This window comes from Pundamilia nyererei, unplaced genomic scaffold (genome assembly GCF_000239375.1).
Source record: "Pundamilia nyererei isolate P.nyererei 1_Seehausen unplaced genomic scaffold, PunNye1.0 scaffold00018, whole genome shotgun sequence".
Classification (NCBI taxonomy): Eukaryota; Metazoa; Chordata; class Actinopteri; order Cichliformes; family Cichlidae; genus Pundamilia; species Pundamilia nyererei.
The window spans coordinates 1,597,446-1,608,477 of NW_005187419.1; the positions used below are offsets into that span (position 1 = coordinate 1,597,446).

The 11,032-nt window shown below is 39.8% G+C and overlaps 1 protein-coding gene across 1 annotated transcript in view; it reads right to left on the bottom strand.

The window, feature by feature from the left end:
• Positions 1-1,054: 1,054 nt before the first annotated feature.
• The window catches only part of fmnl1a (formin-like 1a), a 13,038-nt gene continuing 3,060 nt past the window's right edge, over positions 1,055-11,032 (bottom strand). The window contains exons 2-26 of the mRNA XM_013909037.1: positions 10,101-10,184; positions 9,671-9,757; positions 9,500-9,573; positions 8,760-8,843; positions 8,507-8,650; positions 7,670-7,778; positions 7,412-7,488; positions 7,240-7,333; positions 6,829-6,903; positions 6,634-6,744; positions 5,152-5,301; positions 4,954-5,055; positions 4,142-4,463; positions 3,887-4,024; positions 3,669-3,793; positions 3,358-3,560; positions 2,993-3,227; positions 2,826-2,894; positions 2,667-2,747; positions 2,444-2,573; positions 2,197-2,360; positions 2,008-2,109; positions 1,827-1,922; positions 1,576-1,690; positions 1,055-1,455 (exon numbers count right to left, since the gene is read on the bottom strand). Coding sequence (XP_013764491.1) covers positions 1,391-1,455; positions 1,576-1,690; positions 1,827-1,922; positions 2,008-2,109; positions 2,197-2,360; positions 2,444-2,573; positions 2,667-2,747; positions 2,826-2,894; positions 2,993-3,227; positions 3,358-3,560; positions 3,669-3,793; positions 3,887-4,024; positions 4,142-4,463; positions 4,954-5,055; positions 5,152-5,301; positions 6,634-6,744; positions 6,829-6,903; positions 7,240-7,333; positions 7,412-7,488; positions 7,670-7,778; positions 8,507-8,650; positions 8,760-8,843; positions 9,500-9,573; positions 9,671-9,757; positions 10,101-10,184 — 3,036 coding nt within the window. The 3' untranslated portion in view covers positions 1,055-1,390. The remainder of the gene's footprint in view (positions 1,456-1,575; positions 1,691-1,826; positions 1,923-2,007; positions 2,110-2,196; positions 2,361-2,443; positions 2,574-2,666; positions 2,748-2,825; positions 2,895-2,992; positions 3,228-3,357; positions 3,561-3,668; positions 3,794-3,886; positions 4,025-4,141; positions 4,464-4,953; positions 5,056-5,151; positions 5,302-6,633; positions 6,745-6,828; positions 6,904-7,239; positions 7,334-7,411; positions 7,489-7,669; positions 7,779-8,506; positions 8,651-8,759; positions 8,844-9,499; positions 9,574-9,670; positions 9,758-10,100; positions 10,185-11,032) is intronic.

The following is an 11,032-nucleotide window of genomic DNA, read 5'->3' on the forward strand; positions in this document are numbered from 1 at the left end:
TGGAGTTTTATGAATTTAACCTTTTATCTTTTCTTTTGCCATTGTATCTTTTTTTTTTTAAATATAATGAATCTACATTCTATAGTATGTATATGAGATTTTTACATGAATGTGTGGATGTTCCAAACTCTTGGCATCAAAAGTAGAAAAACAAAATTGACTTGTAAATAGGCCAAGTCATTCCTAGCGAGTTCAACAAATTGTTATGTCCAAAAGAAGATGTTTAAATAATAAACTATGACGATGGGTACAAAGGTATATACAAAACAATGCATGTATAGTCTCAAGCAATCGCACGGTGATTTTAAAATATGTTGTCTACATGTTTTCTCAGAAATGTGAGAATAAAGCAGAGAAGGGTTCTATGTTATAGGTTTACAAACATGAAGGATGAGACATTATTTTGGTATGTGTGACACGGGCATGTTCAGTCTTACTGTGACGTTATGTGACAATGATGATAGTGGCTGAGAGTGCGAAAAGGAGTCAGGAATGCTTGAACGCACCCCAACCAGAGAAGTCACCAGTGATGGTGTCCTCTTTCCACAGAGTAACTCTCCCATTTGTAGAGTAGTGTGATATAAGAACAAAAATAATACAGAAAATAGATCTATGATATAATGATACATAAATTTAAAAGCCTACTGATACTGGAGATACTAATTTATCAGTGTGGATGCCATGATATTCTGTGAGAAATGTGTGTGTTTTTCCTGTGAGAAGACAGCAGGCAGTTGAACCTGCCTTCTTTTGTACATAAGTTGCTGTGATTGTGTGTCAAATAAAGTGCAGCTCTCTTGTACAGTCGTAGTGTCTGATCTTGCTTTAAACTGACTTGTCAGCAAGTGAAGCTTTTTAGACTTTATTATGACAGGAAAGCTGGGAGAAAGGGAAGACAGGCAGCAAATGCCCCTGAGTGGGTTCAGACCAAAGCCTCTGCAATGGTCCTGTGGCATATGGCTTGCCTGCTCAACCTAATATCAAATATTGTATTATATGACAGATCCAGTAATCACAGACCTCTGAGACTATGGTCACAATGGTTAAAAAATGGTTTCTTTTAAAAACAAAGTATTTTTTATTACTGAATGGGTAACAGTATACCAGTAATACAAGTTTAATACAAATCCATTAGAAATACTTAAATGGTTATGTTTTGTAACATTTCAATTAAAGTTTATGGACTGTTTATTATTAAAATATTTCCAACTTTATATTTACAGAGCAAAACGACACTAATATGTCGTTAATACACACTGCCAAATGGCTAATTGTAACACAGTTGTATATACAGAATGTTTAAAACTTGTCTTCTGCTTGAATTTTAATGAGTAATTCCAGTTACAATTGTTTAGCAAAAGGAAATTTGTAAAGAAAAGAAAAAACTGGCTTAAGTGTCCTGGCGCTGGGCTGGCCGACGACCGTCTGCCCGCCTGTATGGTGAGTTCCTCAGATCTAATGAAAAACAAAGACAGACGTGCATAAACGTGATGGTGGAATTTCCCCTTCATTTAAACATCAAGACTGCAGCAGACAACTAAAAATGATTCTCAAGCAAGAAGCATGTTACTCTACCTGTGATGATGTCCTCCAGTGCACCGTCCTTCCCCTCGCGTACTGGTGGTTTCACCTGCCTCTTCTTCAGCTCTGCAATCAGGTCCATCTGGGGCATCTTAGGCATCATTGGGCCCTTTAGAAATCACAAAGTTAAAGAATATTTTGAAGTACATTTCTGAATGACTCATATTTTACACTATTTTATTTAATATAGGCTTTAAAAAAAACCTATAGGTGACTGCACACTAGCAGTATGTATAGTTTCTTACCTTTTGTGGTCCAGCCTTGTTTGGAGATGGTGACTCTTTAACCTCACGGCTCTCGCTCTCCATTTTCTTCTTCTGTTCAATCTCTTGCTGTGCCGTCTGCATTCAGACAAGGGACAGAGGATTAAAATATAGCTCACGAGTTATAAAGGACAAATATCAGAACGCTACCACAGAAACTCACTTTATAGGCCTTTATGAAGCGCCCAAACATGGGGAAAAACATTGAGGGCTGCGTGGTTTTAGGATTCTCTCCGAAGTACTCCACCACAGAGCCGTAAGCCTCCTGCACGCAGAACAGTAGATGAATACGTTTCAGAATATGGTGAGACATTATTTAGAGTTGAGAGCTTGATAAGAACTTCAGACAAACCTGTGCTGTCTTGCTATCTTTGATTAAAGTGTCCAACTGTTCGCTATTTGTTTTAATGAATTCCTTCAACACGGGGCTGTCATCCTGCACCAGGAACTCCTTTTTGGTCATCTCCATTCCTCGCTCTAGAGAGCGGATATCTTGAAGAATGCTGTCAAGAGAGACTGGCAAAGAAACACAAGTGAGTTTAAACTTTTTAGCAAATTAAAAAGAAGGTTGATTGGTCAGCCTGAGTGTGTGCATGTACCAAGGCCTGCCTTGTCTACAAAGTGTAGCTCGGTGTGGAAGTTGACCAGGTCTGGGTATTTTTCCTGGATAATATTGGTGATGAAATGAAGTAACGTCTGTGAGCGGTCAGTGGATTTGGTGTCCAACAGCTGAAATATGAAGATGGTGAAAAATGTCATTGAGCTTCCATAAATTGAAAAGCAAACAAAATAAAATAAAAACAAAAACAAAACACTACTTACGAGATCCAGACTCTGCAGTCTGAAACCACAAGCTGCACCTCTTTTACTGCTGTTCATGTAGTTACCGAATGCAAGAACAATCTGAAAGGAAATAAATGGGTTAAGAGAACCAAATGTTACAGTTAGATGCCTCATTAGCATTCATACTGTTTTACTTACCTCTAGGATCTTTTTTAGTTTGGTTGAAGACTTGAGAGACATGGATGCAGAAATGATGGAGTTCAGTTGCTGTGGACGGAGTTTAAAAAAAAAAGAAGTATGTATGTGAGTAAGTATGTGTTTATAATCCCTTTCAGCCCAAGTTACAAAGCATTTAACAGACTGACCGGCTGCAGCCGTTTGACGCTGTCTGGAAAGTTGCCCATGAAAGTCAGAGTGTTTATTCGCTGGTTGAGGCGAGGAATCTTCCCAAAGCGTAAAATAAATTGGTCTTCGTTGGTCAGCTCATCCAGTGGACGGCCATCTTTCTCATAGTTAGCAAGAAGCTTCATCTCAAAATCTGATGGTATGAATGGTTCGAGCAGTTCCAGGAAGTCTATGGACAAAGATTGCTGGTCGTACCTGTACAAACGAGGGTTAGAGTTAGTGTAGGCAATAAACAGTGTAAGAGGCAGGGTGAAGGAAGGAACAGAATATGCCATTATGGCAAAAACATCTGCTGAAGGTCAATAATGCAAAAGTAAGCACATACATTTCTATGGCCGTGCAGATATCGGCCGGGCTCATTCCCCCCTTGCGTAGAGTGATGGCCAGATTTTTGGCTTTATTGCCATCAATCAAAGATGTCTTGGTGGGGGCTTTCGAGGTCATCTTCTTCTTAACCTTGGACAGGTCAGCTGGGTTACCCTGGGCCCTAGTTTTGAAATGTTCCTCAAACATTTCCATATTCAACTCCTGAGGTAGACAAAAAAAGAGCCAGGGAGTGTGCTCACATTAGAATTTCATTTTCTTTCAGGATATTATTTCTGCTGTATGTAAAAGATGCAGAAAGCATATTCTTACCCCCAAGACTTGCTCATCATCTAGCTCGTTGAAGACTGTGCCTGTCACTTGGTTTGGTTTTAATGCCTGCCAGTTTAACAGAGGCATCCTGAACTTGGTCTGAATAGGCTTCCTGCTCTTAGCCCCTGAGAAAATAGAAAAACAAGAGGAATGGTTAACACTTTTCTTTCATCATGTTTCTTTTTTGGGGGGGAGGGGGTATTCAGCATTCTCCTCACCAGAGTCTGCAGATGGTGCACCAGGAGGCGGTGGTGGTCCACCACCAGGTGGGGGAGGTGGGGGTGGGGGGCCAGCTCCAGGGGGTGGAGGAGGAGGTGGAGGGCCAGTGCCAGGGAGAGGAGGTGGAGGTGGGGGGGCAGCTGCAGAGCCAGAAAGAGGTGGAGGAGGAGGGGGTGGTGGTGGTGGTGCAGGACCTCCTGGTAGAGATGGAGGTGGTGGAGGTGGAGAGACAGTCTGCTCTGAGCCACCTGGAAGAGGAGGCGGTGGCGGTGGCGAAGGGATGCTAGATGACGGGGAGGTTGGAGCGCTGGCTTGGTTGGCTGGGGCTGGGCTTTGAATGTATTCAACGACTGTGACAGGCATGACTTGGACGTCCAGACTTCCTGAGGCTGTGCGTCCCACTCGGATTAGCCCTTTGTCCTGCAGCTCCTGGATCTTCTGCTCTAGCTCTGAAGGTCCCTGAGGGCCAGTGATACCCAGCCGCTCCCTGTCCTTCTCCCTCTCCCTGTCCAGCTCACGCTCTCTTTCCCTCTGCTGCAAAGTGCTAACCTGGGAGCATGACTCTCGCAGGCTTTCCTACAAGGGACAAGTGCGCAGAGTTGTAGCATGGTCAAGTTTAATTGAATACTTTTGGATTAAACCTTAAAAAGTGGTGACAAAAACATAAACAAAAGACAGTTTGCTATATGGTTTTATGCCATCATATTTTCTTTTGACTTATTCTAAATCCAAATTCAATGATGGGGTTTTTCCAGACATAACTACTGGGCAAAATAAAGTATCAGCCATATACTGCTGTTAAATAAAAAATGATCACCATTTCATACATTTTGTCATTTTCTCCTGTAGCTGTTATTAAGTTGATATTGTAGTTTGAAATAAAGGGGGGAGACCACCTGGCGTTACCATGCTCAGGGTTATGCTCATACCATGGCAAAAAAAAAAAAAGTAATTTCGACATTTATTCAAGTCCTTGTTTTTTTTTTTTACATGCTTTTAACCTTATTTAAACAACTCTGTGTAAAGATTACATATGTTCCTTGGCTAACTCGAAGGCAGCACTTACTTTGAGCAGCTCAGCCTCCTTTGTGGCTTGCATGAGCTGAGTCTCCAGTTCAGTTATTCTGTCTGCTGTCTGGTTCTCAATCTCCTGAAGCCGTGCACTCAGCTGCAACACCACACAAGCAACACTGCTTCAGCACGATTTCACGTAATGTGCAACAACATTGCCGCCGTTTATTCACTCAGATTCTTCTATGCCAACCTGAACGTTGTGCTCCTGTAATTCGTCCACATGCTCCAGCACCCCTCCTCTGTTCTCAGCATCCTCCAGCAGAGCTCCCACATCTAACACATTGTCCAAGTAGGCCTGGATCTGGACCTGCAGCTTCTCGCTCTCTGTCAGCTTCAGAGTCTAATACACAAAGATACACACTATTGGTACATCATAGGAATAAATTATCACTTACAAAATATCACAGAACATGATTCTGTTTTAATAAAAAAAAATGTAATTTATGAGAATGAAACATGAGGTTTTAAGGCTAAATTTAATATCTTAATGGCAGAAAACAAAATGTCACTATGCCATTTATCTTAATATTAGCACTAATTAAACTTTGTTTGTTTTTTTAATCAAAGAAAGGAATACATTTCCCTTAACTGTGAAGTGAGGAAGTGAGTGTGTGACAAAAAAGTAGAGTAAAAGTATAAATAGAGTCATTCAGGATGAAGAGGCGACAGCTGAGTAAAAGAGGAAGAAAGTGGGCATTAGAATTGAACATCTGGATACTTGAAGTTGTTAATTTATCAGAAAACTGAATATTTAAGTGCTATATTAAAGTATTTTTCTTTCTCACTATAGGCTTGAAGTTGTCAGAAAGAGACATTATAAATTAAAAGCAAAGAAACCCCCTATGAATTCTTTCTCCAACACAGTGCACATAAGTTAAACTTCCATAGGCCTGGTGCATGCACTAATACCCCTTTTGTACCACAAGATGGTGTAGCAAGTCTTTGTCACCTCCAGTTAACACCAGGGGGTGTGGAAACACCAACAAAGAAGCAGATTGTAAAAGGACAGGTGTCTAGTGAACTGGATGGCAAACAATGATTCATGCACCCTTATCATCACCAGCATGAAGTTCCGAAAAGAAACTATGTCTGGTTTATAAATGATAAAATCGGCAAAACAAGAAAAAACATCTGACAAGCTTTCTACCGCTGGGACAGCTGTTGGAGTGCAAAGGAATAAATGATCACTTCGACTACTGAACTGGCACTGCTTCTTCTAGTCTGGTAAAATTAAAGCAGTTAATGCTAATATTTTCCATGGGGTGTTAGCTTGTAAAGAGAGAGTACATGGTATCTGTCATGAAAGTTGTTTGGCTTTGTTAATAACTTAACAAGATGTTAAGCGACTGACCTCTTGTGAATCTAAAAATATAATACAATTGCTGTATATCATTCATTATCACTTAATAGTTATCTACCAAACTTTTAACTAGGTCAGCATCTGTGCTTCCATTTAACACTTATTGTACTGCAGACTAACACAGAGAGACAACTATTCTCTCTATCAATCCTAAAACCAATGTAGAATCACCAGTTAAGAAAATCGCATGAAGCTGAATCTGTTTATCTGGAAATAACACAGCCCATTTTAGATACAGTGTCAAAAGATACATTTCTATTAGCTGTAGCTTTTCTGGTCTTATGAGGGACTTTAAACAAAATATACACACACCTCTAGATACTTGTCTAATCCAAGGTGAGTGAACTCATATTGTAGATGGACACGGAAGTTCATGTTCTCCACTGAATGGACCACAATGTTTATGAACTGCATGCAGGCAACCTTTGGGTAGAAACGATGAGAGTTAAATGTCGTTCATGCACACGATCTCTTGGTGAAGCTGCATCCAGTGGCCGTGGTACCTACCATGAAGTCAATGTTGTTGTCATCATTGACGAAGTACTCCATGAGCTTCTCAAAGCGGTTCTTTTCTTTGCTCACCTAAAAAAACAAACAAATAAAAGCTTGCTAAATATGTATTTTTATTATTGTGAATATGGGAGGATTAAAAATAATGTGTTAGCCCACCTCAGAGAACATTAATACTGAGAGTATATTCTGCACCTAAGTACGGTACATGAGTTCAGTAAACATGCATGACTTCTAGACATGTGCTAAAATTATGACCATAGTGCATGTGAGCAGTAGACTGTTAGTCATAAGATGAGCAATGAAAGAGGAGAAGTCTGAAATAATTAGATGACTGAACAGTCAAAGTCAAATAGGGCTCTTGCAATATGAGGAAATTGCCAGAAATTTTTTTTTTTATTATCTCACCTCTTTAAAATTGTCAAAGGCAGAGAGAATGATGTCGTGTCCTCCTCGGACGAGACACACGGCAGCCAGCAGCTCCAAAACAAGAGCTTTGGTCCTGCCACAACAGAGGAGGATGGGTGAGATGTGGATGCAGACAGTTAACACACTTTATCTCACAGACAAATGCGCTCACCTGGGATTCCTGCTGTTGAGACTGAGGGTGATCTCATTCACGCAGCGTGGGTGAGTCATCACCAAATTAAAACCAGACTAAAAGCAGACGGAAGATATATAAACAGCTGTTCACTCCAGAGTAAATGTGATCAAATGTGCAAGAAACAAGAACTGTTTCTTTTAGCAACCCAGAAAACATGTCATATACTGTGATAATCCATTTTAAAGACAGCATAGGAATTAAGTGACTTTATTAGACTGTGTGCTAAAGCTTTACCTGATAGTTCATGATGGCTCGCAGGCACATTATGCACACATGTACATCATCTCTCTGGCTGTTTATGTGGGACTTCTTATGCATCTTGTTTACCAGAGTGGTGCTTATTCTGTGAAGCAGTAATACATGTTGGAATACATGTTTGAGGGAAGAGAATCTCTTGCATGTGCAAATGATTTGAAGTCGATGCCAGGATATGGTAAGATATGCAGTGAGATACTTGTAGCTTTGACTTCTAGGGTTTGGGACAGTAACTGTGTTTGACAGATGCTATGTAGCACAACATGGAATGAAGATAAAGGATCAAAGACGAACTAACAAACAGTTAGATGACCACGTGAGGGGATCTGAATGAATGAGAGCATGAGAATGTCAAGGGTTATCTTTTTTAAGAGGAGGCTGTGCTGTAGCACTGTTTCGGTTAAGTTACTAAACCTAAACCTATGTTTCATATTGTAGAGTTATAATCTTATAAGCTCTAACTTATATATCAGTTAGAGCTGTCACTTTATTTCACAGTATTTCTATTTCTGGGCTCACAGATTTCCTCAAATTCAATCCTAAATATTTATACATCAACAACTTCTTAAAAGAAAGAGAGGTGTAGCATGGCACAGTTCTCACAGCAGTGGAAACCACTGTGGTACTTATCAGTACCGCAGAAGTTCGTGGAGTTTTCACACCACTTCTGCTTTGCATGAGTCTATTTTTTGACAGTGTGTAGAGCTGCTTATGTTTAAAGTTCATTCTTCATTCAAAGGGATTTGAACGGTGCGACATCTCTGAAACCATCGCTGAAGGTTACCTCAGTAACCTTTCAAGTCTCGAGTTTCTTACCTTACAGTCAGTGCACGAGCTGCTCTGGTCATGCCATGTGACTGATGGCTGCTGGAGCTCTTGGTCAAGTCTTCCATTGACCTTTCTGCTGATTTTCCTCTGTCTGACAGGCTGCCTCCATTTTCTATAGCCTCAACCTCAAACCTTAAACGTGTAAAGATAGACATCTTTTTAACATAATCTATAATAGAATAATTACGTTTCGAAACGCAGTCAGATTCTAAAATAGCATTCATGTCTGCTTAGTACTCACGAGCTGTCACTTTGTGCGTAGGACAGGTACTCCACCAGAACATCCAAACCTTTATTCTGTTCATTGAGAAACTCCTGGGCCCATCTTCAAAAAGAAAAGTAAATCATGAGGAGTGACCATATGTAATAGATTCTGTGCCCAGACTGGATTTATAGCCAAAGATTGTAACTTTAGAAAGAAAACAGAACACAGTCCTACTCTAAATATGGAATCCAGCACAGTCAGGTGATTTTCTTTTGCAATCTTACATTTTTTTTGACAAGTTGCACTATGAAGGAAAAAAAATGCAACAAAGTCAAAGGGCTAAAAAAAAACAAAACCCCAGACTATTTCTGCACTGGCTTTATCAACTTTTCCACTTTATGTACAAATGTAACAATACATTGAAGCTTTAAGTACTGTTTCTGTAAAAGGTTGTATATAAACTATATATAACTGTTGGTGCGGTGAAGAACCACTTCAGCAAAGTTGTTGATCAGCAGCTGAAAAATATCAAGTGAAACTAAAACAGCTAAATGGTTTATGTAGGTAAAGTGCACAGACAGTTTGCAGTTTCACTAAAGTTCACCTTAAATCGTCTTTTAGCGTTAATGATTGATAAAGATTTTCAGGTTGGATTGCATGAAACTGCTATAAAAATCTGGAAAACATACTTGTGGCGCACTAAAAACCAAAATAAAATGCGTTACACCTTAAACACTGATAAACCAAACAGAGGCTCATGAAACAAACAGGCTTACCCAATGTGATTGGTCCGAAGGGATATCTCCAAATTTTTAAGGACCTGGGTGGCATCTTGGATCCTTTTCTTCAACTAAAAAAGCAGAAGAGGTTAAAGTCACTGATGCAGGTACATGATGCACGCATATGGAGGTGATACATTTGAAAGAACAAAAATGCTTTCTACTGACCCTACGAGACACCCCTCCTTGATCCTGGTAGAGGCTTTTGATCTTGGTCAGGTAAGTGGATGGGGGGCTCTTCACCTGGAAACGCTCCTGTGGGAGAATATTTTACAGAGGATAGAGTCAGCACATGCTGAAGTAGAATTAATTTAAGCAGCGACCCCAAATAATGACTGATCCAGAACCATATTTTACCAGCAAGCTGCATTTGAAGTTATTCTAGTAAACACAACGAGCACAAACCGCTCTCTGTTTCCATGCCGACGCCTCTATCAGTTGCCACCACAGAAACTATGTTGCAAGGTTTGCAAAGACTCTCCCCTTTGTGTATTTGCGCACTTTATATCAACTCTGCCCCCAGTGGAGCCAACGCTGCAAGAATCGTGTCCATTTTGATGGCATATGCCACTCATAAAAAACAAATAAAAGCTCTCACCTGATCACAGACTAATTCCCATTTCTTTTCATTGTCGTATTGACTCAACAGCTGGAGTTTATCTGGAGGCAAGTTCATGGAACTCTGAAAGAAGAAAGATGTAAAGATATAAAATGGGTTTTAGAATTTACATGAAAATGTATTTGGAGTACAAAAAAATCAACTCCATCTCCACTGATATTTAGCAGAGAGATATTATACTATATGTTATAATTTCTTTGTGTTTCCTGCTCATGTAACAATATGCAAAACAACAATACCTCAGATGCACTTTCAGCACAAAACTGAAAGGCGGTAACTCCTACTGGTAGCAGATGACTCAGTGTTTACGTGTATGCATTGATCGTTGCCAATAGGTACCGATGTGTTACACGCTTTCAGTGTGTACTCAAGCGTCAGCAACTTTTATTGACGTTTTAAACAATATGACCCATGTTTAGACATTATCTGTGCAGTCTGTTTCAGCTTTAGTAAAAATATCTTTTTCGGTCATAAACTGCACGTAATATTTCTGTTATTTTCTGAAATTCATAAAGACCTTTATACAGACCAAGTATCCATGATTCCAGTGTAGGTTGACTTTTGAGTTGGCATACAACTGTCCAAAAGGGCAGTTTCACACTGAGTTATCAAACCTACAGGGACATGTCATGTGCTAAGGTTATTTCCCCATTCACAGAAACTGAATGAGAGGAGGCTGTTGTTGATGTTTTTTTGTTTTTTTTTTAAAAAAGAAGGTCAAATTAAAAGGAATAAGATACGTCAAGGCATTGGTGTAACTTTGTGCTGAACATTGGGGGGGTCAAGATCTCTGTCTAAATAAATCAGGGTAAATTCCTAGATGATTAAACATGCAACTATTTTGCTGGTAATAACTGAAATGAGTAAAGAAAATTAACAGCCTATTTATATTGGTTGGGTCTGATTATGGG